The sequence below is a fragment of the Alosa sapidissima genome, chromosome 10 (genome assembly GCF_018492685.1).
Source record: "Alosa sapidissima isolate fAloSap1 chromosome 10, fAloSap1.pri, whole genome shotgun sequence".
NCBI lineage: Eukaryota > Metazoa > Chordata > Actinopteri > Clupeiformes > Clupeidae > Alosa > Alosa sapidissima.
Window position 1 is genome coordinate 1,017,871 of NC_055966.1, and position 16,756 is coordinate 1,034,626.

The window sequence follows — 16,756 nt, forward strand, 5'->3', positions numbered from 1 at the left end:
CTTGTTTGTTGCTAAAGGAGGAGGACGCACAACTGAAACCCCCATGGAAGCACGGGCACCTACTGGAGGACCTCCCGTTATCATAGACGACCACCCTGACGATAGTGGTGAACTCGGTAAACAGGGTAGTGGTGAAGAGAACGTCATACACCCGTGGCCGTATTTGCAAGAAATGTTTCTCACTCCGCTACCTTGCCTCAGCGGCCTGTGAAAGCCTATTTAGCATCGCGACTTGTCTTCAGTCCAAGAACAGCAAGACTGAATCAGGCCTGGGGTGGGTAATCGGGAGAATTCCCGGTGGGCCGCTTCACTTTTGGGCCGGTCGAGGAAAAAAATATTGACATTTGTCACGTTAGTCTATCTTTTTTAAGTAGGACACGTTCCGCATTCTGTGCATGACACAAATGCAATGCCTCTGCATGGGTTGTAGCCTACGTGAGGGAGTTCTCCCCTCCCAAAAAGAGTTGGTTGGGTCCATATAGCCCGTCTTTTCCAAAAAGTTTTCTCAGGTACGGATAGCCAAGCCGGCCCTACAGTAGACACAAACGTCAGGAAGGATGGATGGTAGAAAGAGGCCAGGAGAGACTGAGCAGCAGATCAACCAGTCGACCACTGAAAATGATGAGCCCGAAATTAGTGATGAGGAGGCCATGACTACAGGGAGAGGATAATTTAAAGTTATTTAATGTAAGAAAGAGCAATTAGCCTACATGATAAACCTATATGCCTTGTTTGCTCAGAAGAGGGTGTAGTAAAAGAGTAGGCTAAATCACCAAACAACAATATAGCCTACCCATGCAAAAAACATGTAGCCTAAACATTAGTTCAATATGCCTCTTTGTGGAAGCGTGGGATAGGCTACATTTCAAAGGCATTCTTTCTTTCTTTCTGTTTTTGTTAACTTGTGGAATAGTGGAATCTTTTTTGTTAGGTTCTCAGTTGAAGTGAATTATTATATAACCTTTACACATTTGTTGAACCATGGTAATAATAAACACTACAGGATAGTAAGAGCTGAAATGTTGCTTCATTTATCCAATTTCCACCACTATGGAAAACGTGGGCCGGTCTTGGGCCTGAAACTCCCGGGCACTGAATTCTGGCAACTTTGAAAACCAGCTTCTTTTGAAGATGAACACCTTTTCAGTTTTAACTAATGACTGGCATATTAGTAGCTGGACATAGGTGTGTGTGTGAGAGAGTGAGATGGTGACCTGGGGAGTAAGCCCTAGAAATGCTCATACCACATGACCAAAATGTTCTCCCTACCAGCAAGTCATTTTTTTTTTAAAGAAATAAGTTATTTATTTTTCATTTTTACCTGAAGTTCATACAAAAGTGAAATTTCTGTTTCTGTTTTTTTCTTTGATAGAAGATATGGGAACCCTGAATATGCTTTATGCTTTACTATAAGAAAGCCAAAATAGGCCCCAGCTGTGGCGCGGCTGGCTGGGGCACCTGCACTGTGCGCCGGCGACCCAGGTTCGATTCCCGCCCCGTGGTCCTTTCCGGATCCCACCCCGACTCTCTCTCTCCCACTCACTTCCTGTCATTCTCCACTGTCCTGTCAAATCAAAGGCATAAAAAGACCCCCCCCCCAACAAAAAAAAAAAGAAAGACAAAATAAAAGTTTATATTAATAAATACAAGTTAAAAATAAAACCGCTTGCTTTTTACTTTTTACTTTTACTTCAAATACTTAAGTACATTAAATATCAGAAAATTACTTTTGATACTTAAGTACAGTATATATCAGATACTTTAATACTTTTACTTAAGTAATATTCTAAAAGGTAACTTTCACTTCTACCAAAGTCTTTTTCTAGTACGATACTTGTACTTTTACTCAAGTATTGCTTTCTAGGACTTTATACAACACTGCTCATGACTTTACTCAAGTGCATTTGAGAGGCAAATATTGTACTCTTTACTCCACTACATTTCTATCCATAACCGTGAGTACCCGTTACTTCTTCTAAAAAAAAGGAAAAAAGAAAAATCTCGGAAACCCTCAATTTGTTGTTTCCCTCTCAAACGTGATTGGATTGTGCAGGCACCACTGATTGGGACAGCCTATCAGCAATCACCTTTAGCTTTCCGCCAAAGTCAACTCCATGGTCAGATTTAGATAAGAGACGAAACCATGGACGAAACAATGGATGAAGACGCAGCAGGTCCATCCCGGGAATGTGCCAACCTGTGGCCCCACCTCGCCAGATTATTTCAATTTTCTGAACAAGTTAATGATTTAATTTAACTTGTTAATGAAAATAATTTAACTTGTTAATGACAAGTTTTTTGCTTCAAGTGTTTCAATTACAAAATAGTATTTTGTACATGTATTTGAAATATGTATTTTAAATAGATGTATTAGAAATACTGCCCATCCCTGGCAACATGGTAAAAAGATGACTTGATTTTACTTTTACATTCTCCAAGGTATTAACATTAACATTTTTCATAACTCCATGTAGGACGTTTCTGTACATAAATGTAGCACTGTGGCAGTAGTAATGCAATATTTAGAAAATGTAGGCTACTCTTGTACTCTTGATACTCAAGTACTTTTAAAAACAAGTACTTCAGTACCTATGTAGACATCTGACTGTTGTACTTTTACTTGTACTTGAGTAAAATTTAGCAAAGGGTATCTGTACTTTTACTGAAGTAATGAAGCTGTGTACTCTGTCCACCTCTGTTGGTTTGTGATGTGCAATTCATGTTTGTATTGTAATGTATAACAGTACAAATGTTTCTTAAGGTCATTAATGGTAGTTTAACACCTGAGCAAGATGCTATTGAATATCTATAGATGTTAAGGCCCCGTTTACACGAAGGGAAGGCGCAGTGATGATGACGTTCTGATGTCGTGTCAACTGAGAGAAACGGGGTTTTAGGTTCTCAAACGTCACATTACGCGCCAGAAAATCCTTAATGTCATGTGAGCGACTTATGTTTACAATTTGTTTGGCTACTGATCATCGATGCTATTAAGGTGGACCTCATTTTTACGTTTGTGCAACGAGAAATAGCAAACGAGATTTGTTGCTGTTGTTGCTATTTTTCGGGATTCTGATTGGCTAACGTGGGATTGAGCTTCTCCTTACACTGTCACCGACAGGTTTGGCATGCTCTTGACGGCATTTATACACGGGGAAACTTCTCTGAAAACTGACAGGTGTGCACGATGTTATTTTTGAAAACGGAGAGGGTGAAATGTCCGTTTATGAAAATAGCCGGCCATGTATAAACGTAGCCTAAGAACATGCTGATGTACAGTAATTATATACTTAATTTCAGTTTTTCACGGTGTTTGACGGTAATTGAATGTGCTTGAAGTTGTGTCGAATTGACGAACATTGACAAACATCAGTTAAAGCGTACGTTTTAGTCTGACCAGAAGAATAAGTTTGGGAGCAGCTACACCCTTTATTTTGGAATTGACTGTCTTTGTTAGTCAGAACATTCATGTATTTAGGTATGAAAGTATTGACCTAGTCTAGAAAGCATTGGCCTAGCCTAGAAAGCTAGAAGCACCCCTAGCGGCAGCAAATTATATTTGTTGCCAGGGCTAGTCTAGCAAATCTCCGTTGGCTTGTGAGATCCAGAAATTGAAACTCAATCAGGCCAATGAAATCGTGTGGGCTTAACATAATGATTGATGGCAGAGTTGCAACGGTTTGGCTTGAATTCCCTGCTACTTGAAAACAAATAAGATGTCCTTTGTCCGCTGTCCTATTGCATGCAGAGGGAATTTGAAAGACAACTGATTATCCCGCCCCTCGGACTGAGCACTGCGAACGGTGAGTGCCCAGACCCTACATTTTAATGTGGGTCTGGCTCGTCAGGCTAGCATTGACCATCTTGCCCTGGAAACAGATATATTTTGTAAGTGAAGCACATAACCCCTCTTCTACTGCACTTTTTACCCCCCCCCCCACTTTGCACAAATAGGCTGACACCAGACATAATTTCACTGCATTTCTTACTTCCAGTAACTATATGCATGTGACAATAAACTTCCTTGTATCAAATGTAATTAAGTAGAGGCAATACAATTATACATTTAACAAGACACAAGCCTAGTAATTAGGGCATAAGCTTAAACATTCATTCATGAGCATCATCATTAGCCACCACAAATGACTCACCCAGGACCTTTACTTCTGAAAAATCTGGGTATGTATAAATATTGGCTCCACCAAGGTCTGCACGAAAGTAGTATCTTCCAGAGTGCTCAGGACCGATGTTGCTGATCCTCAGTGTACAGTTCTTCTGGTGCAGGTCACCAAGTAGTTTAGTGCGGCCTTTGTAACTCTCGTGCACAATGTCTGTCCGAGATTTGAATACCACAGGAGGGAATAACTGTGGATATGGCTGACCAAAATACCATATTCCATGGACCCCACGATAAGGCCTGACTCCCGAAGGGTACATAAATGAACAGGGGATAACTACACATGAGTTGGTCATGGCTGAGATATCCCGTGGCATCCATACATTCCACTGTGTTTTGACAACTTAGAAAGTTGAGAGGGTAAGAAAAGGAAGAGGAAAATTGAGAGGGAAAAAAGAAAGGGTAACAGACCAGAAGAACTGAATCAGAGATGAGCAGGCATATTCACAAATTAACAATATATCTTAAGCATTTATTGTTTTTATATCACAAATCATCAGTTGTATATAAATATATATTTACCATAACATTAACTTACTTATTCTTACTTTACTACTACTGTAACATTATACAGTTACACTTTACTTGACAGTATCGACATAAGAGTGACATGACACTGTCATGACACATGAACCCTAACCCTAATCCTAATTTTTAACCCGAATTTAACCCGAATTTAAAAACTGAATGTCACTTACATGTAATAACAGAAGCTTTATGTCATAAACGTTTATGACTTGTTTATGACACGTTCATGACAGTGTCATGTCTCTCTTATGTCGATACTGTCAAGTAAAGTGTAACCCATTATTTTTAAAAGATAAGTGGTCATTTATCCACAAATCAAGTAACAATCTTATATGTTTGATAGTAAATCTTATGTAAGGGATAATGTATAGAACACCAGTCAATATTGGGAAAATAAGTCCCGACAGGGCGAACCGGACTTGCTTCACCCTGAAGGGACTTATTTTCCCAATAATGACCGGCGTTCTATACATTATCCCGCTTATTATATGGCCACTTGCCAAAAGGAAAAACTACACTCCACAATATGTCTCTTTTACATTTATTTGTTAACGTTTCATTGTGGCTTTTGCTGAGAAACAAATAGTTCGCAACACACGTTGAACTTCAACCAAATGTTCTTTAGAACACAGCTGATCAACCGTCTGCCTTCACTTTTGAATGAAAATGGGAGGTCCTTAGACGAAAATAATGACCGGTAGAACTTTGGGAAATCCCATTCAAATCAGTGGAGAGTTCTACTTGCATTGTGAAGAGCCGTATAATAAATGATTGTTATACATGTACCATGGTCTAGGTTGAAAAGAGTGTCGTTTAAAAAGTGATATACTACACCTATAAAATTATTATGACGTTGCTTGACAACGCCTGAGTTAGTCTGTTCAAATGTCCGATTAACATTACACAGCGTTGCAATAAACAGCTGAACGATTTTAGCTCTAAAACTCATTTATTAATAATTGATTTCATATTTATTTATTTCGTAAGTGACCATGGTATAAACGGGATAATGCCCTTCGATGCGTCCATTATCAGAAATAAATGGACTTCGCGGAAGCAACCGTCCGACGCAAACTCTGCGTTGTCCATTTATTTCTGATAATGGACACCTCGTCAGGCATTATCCCTTACATAATAAATGTTTTTGTCAAGATTACAATAATGACTGGACATTGAAAGTCCACACCTTCAACACTGTTGAGGATATAAAGATAATAACTTTCTAACTTCCAGCTATATTTTTCATCATGCACTCCACTTCAATTGAACATTGCACCCACAGGCATGTCAATTAAAAAAAATAGGTGTGGTCAGGCACATGATCCAAAAATCTATATCTCACACCTTCTAAAAATCATTAAGCCACTGACCAAGAAAAATCTGGTCTGAAGCGAAATGCGCATATAAAGCACAGCTGAAGATCTCACGAGATGTAAGCAGCCCTTAGCAACGTGTCTGCAGAATAAATATCCTTAGGATTTTTTTATTATTATTATTAACATTATTGGGGTGTTAAGTGTTTTTTTTTGTGTGTGTTTCTTTTTTTTTTTCAGGCTATGTTTTCTATGAGACCACGGTGAAGTTACTATATATATATATATAATTCTTTTTTTTTTTTTGGGGGGGGGGGGGGTAACTTCACCTTCAACTTCAACTTCACTTCACCTCATTTATAAATCGTGCACTGTCATTTTAAGAACATTGTGTGTACACGTTTAGTTCTCAATGATCTTTTGCCAGCTCTATGGCTAGTGCTGTGCCTATGGCTGTGCCCTCTTAAAGTTTATAAATGGTCAGTATTGGGGACTACTGTTGCTTTAATGATTTCCTTTTAAAATTTTCTTATAAAAAGGAGATATCAATTATCAACAATGACAAGCCAGCTGGAACCTGCAACTCTCTATCTTCCTCTTGTACGTGCTCAAAAGCGTTCCCAATTAAATGGAGTAGCATAATGTTCAAGTTAGATCTGATTTAACTGATGCAAAGACTGCCGTATGTAAAAGAGGAATTTTCATGCAATCTGAATGGTTTCTTTCAGAACTCAATGCACCACAGTTGTAGGAATTCCTTCCCCTGACAGTAGATATTGATATTGACATTGCAACTACCGGTATAGGCATCTACTGAGCTATTTAAAGAAAAGTTCCAATAACAGTAAACATATGCATGTGAATGTGAAAGCCGCAGTTGAATTTTTGATCTTGTTATTTCAGGTCACTGGTCACAGGACAATGACAAATATAGACACTGACAAAAATAAATGATGAAAGAATAGACTGTTACATGTTCAAAATGAAATGTATTTGAATTGAGATAACCTAGTTCTAAATGAGGGTTAGTCACCATACCAGTGATATTTTTCCTTTCAGTATCATAAATTTGTTTACAAAATGAGTGATTTACAGTCATCTGTGGTTTTCTTCAATTTGTCCGTTGATTCATGAATTAAGTTATTCCATCTCCCTCCCCCTTGAGGTATTACAAGTTTTTTAAAATCTTACACTATAATGGGTTTATACATAATAACTGTGCTATGGAAGTCATTAAAAACAGACAGAGAGATGGACAGATAGATAGATGGATAAAATAAATGTAAACAGGATCTATCTATTGTCTCTATAATGTGAGGATCGTTTATATGTTTGTCTGTCTGTTCTTTGCATATCTTTTGATCGTTGAACGTGTCCGTTAGGCCAACTTTACACTTAGCAGGAGTGTTACTAATTATACAAGTGAGTTCAGTGTCGAGTTGTTCGGATGAGAAATGCAAAAGGTATTTTTTTGCTTAAATTTTCGGTTAAAATTCGAGATTATTGGCGTGAACATTGCGTCACATCTGCGGACTGGCTCTGTTGTATGTTTATTTAAATTTTTCCGCCCACGATAACAGGTCAAAGCGGCCATACTGCCATGGGCGGATTATGAACTTTCAGGCCCCTGGGCCCAGATGTATTAAGGGCCCCCCACTAATTGTCGTATATGTGGGAGGGGGGGGTTTGGGGGTCCTCCCCCAGAATGTTTTTTATTCGTTTGATGTGATTTCCTGTATTCTGGTGCATTTTGGGGATGGCCAATACTAAATTCAATCAGATTCATAGCCTATATCCTGATTTGTTGATATTGAGGCAATGATTCCATGCAGTGGCTTGGGCTTCAGGGCCCCCTGACCTCTTGGGCCCCTGGGCCTGGGCCTGGTAGGCCCGTGCAGTAATCCATCCCTGCATACTGCCGTCATACACATGGCTCAAACCGCGCTGAAACAGGACTCAGCTAGGAAATAGAAGGGGCACCTATTTTTTTCCCACTTGACGTAAGCGGTTCTGTCTAGAAATACACTGAAAAGATTGGTCGATAAGTCATAAGCTTCTGGTAATTAATTGGCTTTCTGGTTTTCATTTCAGCACATTAATGTTATTCACTGTGGATTTATGACCATAATCAAAGGCAAACTCTATGTACGATAGTAGCAGCTCTGCGGCAGCACCACCTCTTCCTCTTAGTGTGAACACACACAGAACTCCACCTTGGCAACAACTCAACCCAGCCATTCCGCAAATGTGATGGAGGAAATATGTCCTGGCTCTTATAAAAGAAAATGGGTGGGAACCCTGAAAGGCATACATCTCTGCAATACTAGAACCACATTAACATAAAATGAATAGTGTATACACAGTGTTTGCCATACTGTTAAGCAAAACTAGAGGAGATGGAAGTACGACTTCATACCTTTGATTGCTATGAAAATGAGCAAAAGTAGCTCCCAGCACTTCATGGTCCTCTATGCCTCAGATATCTGGAGGTAGAAAGAAATTACATTTACAATATCAACTGAGGCTATAAGGACAGACACCTTGAACACCTAGGTTTAAATACTGATGAATGAAATAGGTTGAGAATGTGTTGTAATGTTTCACTGGCTTATCTCCTCCATTTCTATGTGTAAGGGTGGCAGTAGAATGCAGTGATGATATCAGCTTATATTAACCTAAAGCAGGGGCAGGGATCAGACCTTTCAAAAGCTGAATGCAGGTCAACAAAACCAGCCCAGACATACTGTATTCCACCCAAGGGGCACACTACAATTGGTTGAACATACTCACTAATCCTGGCAGTAGCTTACCTTTACATGTGCACAGGGGCGACACCAGGGGGCGCTATAGCTACCCCTGGATTATCCATAGCACCCCCAACAAAATAATGGTTTATATTTAATTTAAACATATTTAACCGCATCAAGACACATGTCCTTTTCCGTGTAGACAGACGCATGAATATACTGAACATGCAACAGTGCTCTGTTCCCAAAGCATGCTTTCTTTATATATGTTCTGCAGCGTTAGGGCCTCCTCGATGAGGAGACGAGCTGGTCCGCGGATAATTTGTGCCACAATTGAATTAGTGTTATTAAATAAAGAGAAACAAATTACAGGGTAGGGGGTATGAGCACTCAATCAATGTGTTCACTGCACAAGTGAAACTGAACCACTAGAGATAACGTGGATAGAAGCAAAAAACAACGTTATCTAAAACAACAAATGAAGCGGATTCTTGCCATTCCATGAAACCAGCATAGAAACGGGCTAGTCTAATCCAAAAGAATGGAAATAACAGGTCTTTGAATTGACACTAGTTAAGCTGGTATATGCAACACAAATATATTCCCTTTGTAATGCTGCTTTATTTTGAACAGACATGGGTCACACCTACTCAAAATTAGGCTGTTGTAAGTTAAAAGCCTGGCTAACATCAGACCTCATCTCATTGAGAAGGGGTCTGGGAACTAGACATTCATTTTCTCATATTTGAAACGTGTTTTACGAATGCCCAGAGCCGTTGACTGGGCGCTACGAATGTCTATCAAATGCGTCTGTACATAGCTTCGGTGTGTCGTCATCGTCTTGCTGCCCTCCCTCCGTTCTGTGATTGGTTCCTTCATTGAGGTGAAAACGAAGTCCATAGAATCCAGGCTGCTTAGCAGCGTGAATAAAATCGCGCGCATAAGGCAGCATGGGAAAACCCAGGCTAGCATAATATTGCTTTTAATGTCAAAGCAAATAGCCTATGGTGATGACTAGGGGCCCTATCATGACATTCTAAAGCGCATCATCACTCGTCAAAAGTTTATTCAAATTTAGTAGGATGTCCAGTTCACATTGGGAGGGGTTTCGTTATCAAACGTGGAGCGCATGGCGCAACAAGGTGTTCCTAGGTTTTTTAATCAGTCATATGGGTGTGTTTGGGGCGTAACATCATTTAAACCAATGAGAATGACATCTGTCATTCCCTTTAACGGCGCAAAGTGCAATGTCAAATAAATGCATCAGTATTTTGACATTCAACGGCGCATTTGAAGGAGGCTGCTTGCGAGACCGTATGGAATAGTCATTCCACTAAACCATCCTTTACTAAAACCTAGCATAGCCTTCACACATTTGCACTCGTCTATTATTTGAACTCATTGGCAAAGTGAAACTAACTTCACCAAGGTGTCAGTCAACGACAAGACAGTTATATGCAGTTACTTTCACTATTGACTGACAATGGGTTAAGTGTTGCTTTTTTCAGCCTATGTTACCCAAATATTGCTCAAATGACTGAACAAAACAACATTTATCCTGCAAAGGAGTTGATTATATCTCGTGACAGTGCATCTTCAGCTGTGCTACGTGTCTCTCGCCTCTCCCTTAATCACTTTTAACCGTCATTACCAATTTGCAAATGATGGTGAACAACTACTCATCATGAGATGTACAGTATTTCCTAATATCTTTATTCTAATTATGTTTCCCATTGTAATCGTGCAATTTGTAATGTTTTGCATGGATGTGCGCTGTGTTCGTTCATGAATGATAGAAGGATGGTGCGTGCACCTGCCAAATGACTGTTGACAATGCGCTCTTAAAATAACATATAAACAACTCGCCATAGACTTCTGACCAGGTGTACAATAGCGATTTTTAGACAATGCGCCAGGCCCCTCCCTAGGTTGGTAATTGCCACACCCCTGGGCGCATTGTTTAAAAAATAAACGTGCCGAATTAAAAAAAAAAAAAAAAAAATACCGAATTAAACTTTGTGCGGGTGGAAAACGAGTTTTACGCCATGCACCAGTGTGCAATTAATTGATGCAATGAATTACATTTAGACCAAAAAAAAATAAAGTTTGGGTACACAGATTATGTATCTGACAACGTGAAAATGAAATGAACAGCAGTCTGCAGTGTGCAAATTAGCGACATACCCACCCATGTCGAATTTCATGTGAGGTCATGATAAAGACCTAACGTCAAGTTTGAGGCATGTTTAGGTTGCTCGATGAATCGATTATGCTATTTGTAACATTTTCTTGTCTAAGTATAGGCCTAATCCCTCCCTCATAAACACGTCCCTGGTCCATAAGTTACAGTAGTAACTAGAAATGCAATTCCAAGGAATTACCAGTGCATGAAAATGCAAAAGTTGTGTAAATTTTAGTTGTGTATTATGTAAAATATCATGTATAGTTAAAATAGATAATACAGAGATGGTTACTATGGTGATGCTAGGACAGACGTGGTGGTTGCATAGCTTAATAAAAGTTGAGGCACCAACAAGGAGCACCCAAGAGCAACAGGGGCAAGGAAAAACTCCCTTACCAAGGAAGAAACCTTGGGGCAGATCCACGGCTCAAGGGGCTAACCCAACTGCCAGGGGTTTTGGTGTGTGTGTTGGGGGGATGACAAGGGAGATGAGAGAGTGTGCTGTGTATGTGGGGAGAGGGCAGTGTGCAATATGTGTGTTGGAGAAGCTTCCTCATGAGACAATGTGCTGTGTATTGGGGAGGGGGGGGGTGCAGTGTGCTGTAAGTATGTTGGGGATGTGTGTTGGAGAAGCTTCCTGATGAAATAATGTGCTGTGTATGTAGGGGAGAGGGGGGGGAGGCAGTGTACTGCAAGTATGGTGAAGGGACTTACTATTGCAAGCAGAGTACTGTATGTATGATGTATGTGAGAGATGACAGTGAAGATGTGTGTGTGGGCGGGAGGGGAGTGGAGCAGTGACTGTGTGTGTGTGTACAGTGGTAGGTGGGGGCAGTGTGCGGTAAGTATGTAGAGGATGTGTGTTGGAGAAGATCCTGAAGACAATGTGCTGTGTATGTAGGGGGGGGGGGGGGGCAGTGTGCAGCAAGTATGTAGAGGAGGCTTACTGTAGCAAGCAGTGTGCTGTATGTATGTGTGGTGATGACAGTGATTATGTAAGTGTGTGTGTGTTTTTTTGTGTGTGTGTGTTGGGGATGGGGGTGGGGGGGGGCAGAAAGGCTAGGCAATCAAGGACATGGGTAGATAGATGGAGGAGAAATCAAAAATAATAAATAAAAAGTTCTATGGAGATGTGCAAACGTTGGAGAAAGTCAGATGTGTGTGTATGTGTGTGTGTGTGTTTTGACGTGTGATGAAATAAGAAAATAAATAAAAGGTCTGTAGCATAGGGAGAGGGATGTAAAAGTGCTAAAAGTCATGTAGGTGTGTGTGTGTGGGGGGGGGGGGGTGTCATGAGTGCTGAGGAGTAAATGAGTGCAAAGTCAGTATAGTGTGAGTTCAGAGTTCGGATGGCCTGGGGATAAAAACTTCTCCTGAGTCTCTCAGTTCTGGCTTTGTGACTACATAGGCGTCTTCTTGATTTCAGCGGTAGGAATAATCCATTGTTAGGATGAGAAGAGTCCTTCAGGATCTTTTGGGCTCTTAGGAGTACTCTTCTGGAATAGATATCTTGTAGAGCAGGGAGTTGAGTTCTTATAGTACGTTCAGCTGAGCGCACTACTCTCTGCAGAGTACTACAATCTCTAACTGTGAAGTTCCCATTCCAGGTGATGATGCTGCCAGTTAATGTAGAACACTCTCAACCGCTGAAGTGTAGAAGGCCTTCATGATGGATGTAGAAACTTTGAATTTCCTTAGCTGACGAAGGAAGTAGAGTCGTTGTCTGGACTTCTTCAGAACATATTGAGTGTTAACAGTCCATGTTAAGTCTTCAGTAATGTGTACACCAAGGTATTTAAAACTTGTGACTCTCTCTACAGGTTGCCCGCTGATCATTAGTGGGGTGTAACTGTAGTTCTGCTGCTGCCTTCTGTAATCCACTAACATTTCCTTGGTTTTATTGATATTCAGTGTCAAGCTGTTAGATTGACACCACTGTGCCACCTCATCAACCTGATCCAAGTAGAGCTGTTCATTGTTGTTACTAATCAGGCCCAAGATCACTGTGTCATCTGCAAACTTGATGATGGAGGTATGACTACTGTTGGCTTTGCAGTCATGTGTGTAGATGTTGTACAGCAGTGGACTCAAAACACAGCCTTGGGGAGCACCAGTGCTGATGGTTAATGAGTCAGATGTCAGACCCCCCACTCTAACCACTTGTGAACGGTTGGTGAGGAAGTCAAATATCCAGTGACACAGGGTGGTGTTCAGTCCTAAGGCCTTCATCTTTGTGACCAAGGTGAGAGGTACTATCGTGTTGAATGCTGAACTAAAGTCAATGAACAGCATCCTCACATAATTCCCATTCCCCTCCTCCAATGTTAATTGTCTACAATGTTAACTATGTTAACAATTCTATCTAGCTACAGTGGGTAGGAGTGATGACAAGTGACAGTTACAATGGCTGAACAGTTAAAAAGTTCAGTAGTTTAAAGGGTTAAATTGTTTAACATTGAATTATTGTAGTGAGGACTTTTATTTTGAAACAGTTTTGGGAAGAGGAAACAGTTGAACAGGATGTGTAGTCTTAGGAGAGCCAGATTGTATGCTTAAAGCCTGAGACTGGCAGTTGCTGCAGGTGGCCTGAACACCTGGCATAGGATTCTAATTGCTTAATGGGCGTATTGTGATGTCACAATCACAATGTTAAGTCTATGGGGATTTTTAAAAAGTTTTAATTAATAGTTTAAAAAGTATATCGGAACTCCCCCCTATTACCGTCGGTCCCGTATTTCCGTCGTCTTGCGTGTATGTGTACTTAATATCCATTTCTATAGAAACCAAGACGGCGGATTCCTAAAGAAACGCAAGCACCCACATCACAGGTGTATTTAAGTTAGCTATGTACCAAAAATGTCCTTTTACCGTGACTCGAAGAGCTGTAAACAGTGTTGTAAGGCTGTGTGTACACATCCGCTTGGAGCTCCAGTGGAATTTTAATATTATGACGAGAAATGAAACGGCGTAAATAGGCGACCCATCAGGCCAGCACTATAACTCCGAGCGTGGTAAACAAAATCGGATATTTCAGGCAGTAAATGCTCCCGTTAAGAACCAAACCAGATTTTGTTCAAATCTACACACCTATGGCTACTGAAAAATGTAAGGTTCATTTAGCAAATGTTATTTTGAAGTGTTAAAAAACATTGTTGTTTTAGAATTTCCGAACAAAAGTGGTGATAATTGGGCGTGTTACGATAAAAGTTACAAAGTTGAAAAGACATAGCAACCTGGTCCGTTTGAAGACCTACGTTACAACGTTTGAACGAAGTTTCTAAGTTAAACTGTTCAAGAGAAATTGCGTACGGAAAAAGTGGTAAGTGGAATAATAATAAGAAGAAGTTGAAGTTGCCTAGGAAGAACAGTACAGTGCATTTTGATGCACTGTAATAATAACAAGAAGTTGCCTAGGAAGAACAGTACAGTGCATTTTCATGCACTGTAATAACATCAGTCAGTATGTAAACTGCCAGCAATCAACATAGAAAAGTGTTAGCCTACTTCACGTGTTAGGCTTATGTATAATATTATACAGGCAAGCGTTGAGTGTCCTAAAATGTCTTCCCCTTAGCTTATGCAGCATATACAGCATGTTGTGTTGCGCCGTCGCACTTGTCAAAGTTTAGACATCGACTGCAGCCTCATCTTTTTCCATGTGGGGAAACAAAAAAACGCAACCCATGGTTTTTAAAACTTTCCACAATCGTGTGACATACTGGAGCAGTTTTTCACACAGCAGTGTCTTCCAGGCATCTTAACCTCCTCTGCTTACAACACAAACAATGAACGCGTTCTGGCGGGTATCCTCCAAAATGACGGCTGTTGTGATCTTGGGGGAGGGGTGCTGTGTCGTGAAGACATATCCTCATTCTCAATACAGTCGGGGAGGCAAGTCGTATGCATATCATCTGCTTGAATTTAAAAACTCAGTGCTAGTAAAGATGGCATAAGGCATTTAGTGAGCAAAAAAGGCAAAACCAACTCCGTTGTCTGGGAACAGTTTGGCTTCGAGGAATCTGATGACGAGCAGAAACATGCTACAGTATGTGCAAGATTTGCTATATGGTAGTGGCTGTAGCGCACAGGAACACCACAAATTTGTTTAACCGCACTCCACAATCCCCTCAACATCCTCTGTAACCCAGACATCCATAACAGACACTCTATAGCCCAACTCCCTATCTATTGAATTAGGAATAGAAAGGCACAAAAAAATGATTGATTCCATTGCTTATCATTTAGCTAAAGACATGCGCCCCACTAGCATAGTTGACAACTCTGGATTCGAGAAAATGGTCAATACATTGGATAAGCATTACAGTATGCTTTGTCATCTCAACACCATTTCTCGAGAGTTGCTCTGTCAGATTTGTTGAACAAATGCCATGCAGAAGTGGCTAACAAGGTGACCAAAGCAGAATACTTCACAACCAAAACGGATTTATGGTATAGCCCAGTGGTTCTCAAATGGTGGTACGCGTACGTGAAGGCACTCCAGGGGGTAAGTGAGATTTTAAAATATACATATATTTAAAAAGTAGAATCCATGCAAAAATACTTATATATTTCAGGAAAATATAAGTTCATAAAATGAATTTTATATTTCAGTAGGCTATTCAATTTCATTATCCTAAAAACCCAGAGTCACCCCCATACCAGGATGGTTAATAAAATTATATTTCAGTAGGCTATTCAATTTCATTATCCTAGTCCCCCCCATTCAATTTCATTATCCGAGTCCCCCCCATACCAGGATGGTTCGACCCAACCTGTCACATGCCACCCGCCATCACCTGTCAATCATTGTCAAAACTCAAACGATGGAGTCGTGGTTGAAGCGTATGGCACAGTGCTCTGTTTTAAGTCTTTTTTCTCAACTAAAAATGTTTTGCGCTGGTTAGAGGGTACTTGGTATATGGCCGACCCATGGAGTCATATATTAGCCTCACAATCCACTATATTGATGCTGATTTCCGTTTGAATACCAAATGCCTCCAAACGGCGTTTATTCCTGAAGACTATACGGGCCAAAACATCGCCAGTGGACTGAGGGAAGCTTTGGCCGTCCTCAGGATGTGCTCCTAAGTCCATATACCAAGTTTAGTTTAAATCGGTGAAAGTGTTGATAATTATAGCACCCCTAGTGGTCAAAGGTCACCAAAATAATTGTGCAGTCAGGGTTATGACTCCACATACTAAGTTTAGTTTCAATCAGTGAAAGTGTTAATAAATATAGCACCCCTAGTGGTCAAAGCACACCAAATTAATTGTGCATCCTCAGGATGTAATCCCAAGTCCATATACCAAGTTCGGTTGCGATAGGTGAAAGTGTTGCTAATCATAGCGCCCCTAGTGGTTAAACGTCACCAAATTTATTGTGGGTCCTTAGGATGTGTTCACGAATCAACGTACCAAGTTTTGGTTTTCAGTACGTAAAGGCGTTGAGATATGAGCTAATTTCCTGTATCTCTAGCGCCCCTCCAATGATTGCAAATCAGTTAAATCAGCCCATTGTGATGTCATAGTGCCAATACAAAGTCTATGGCAAAAAAAGCTTGATTTACGTTAATATCTCAAAAAGTACAGTTTACAAAAACGAAAAATACATTGCTCAAGTGTCCATTTCAAGACCTACATTACAAAGTTTGAACAAATTTGAAGCTGAATTAGATGCAGAAATTTGGTGCGAAGAATAAGAAGAAGAAGAAGAAGAAGAAAAAGAAGAAGACTTCGGATAACAGAACAGTGCATTTTCATGCATGAGATTTGTGTGTTGTTTCAAGATGGTGCTGTCTGTATACAGTCA

General features: G+C 40.3%; 1 protein-coding gene across 5 annotated transcripts in view; it reads right to left on the reverse strand.

The window, feature by feature from the left end:
* Window positions 1-16,756, reverse strand: part of mag (myelin associated glycoprotein) — a 103,317-nt gene that overhangs the window by 48,779 nt on the left and 37,782 nt on the right. For all 5 annotated transcript variants that reach the window (XM_042107508.1, XM_042107510.1, XM_042107509.1 and 2 more), the window contains exons 2-3: window positions 8,435-8,501; window positions 4,152-4,520 (exon numbers count right to left, since the gene is read on the reverse strand). In XM_042107508.1, coding sequence (XP_041963442.1) covers window positions 4,152-4,520; window positions 8,435-8,480 — 415 coding nt within the window. In that variant the 5' untranslated portion in view covers window positions 8,481-8,501. The remainder of the gene's footprint in view (window positions 1-4,151; window positions 4,521-8,434; window positions 8,502-16,756) is intronic.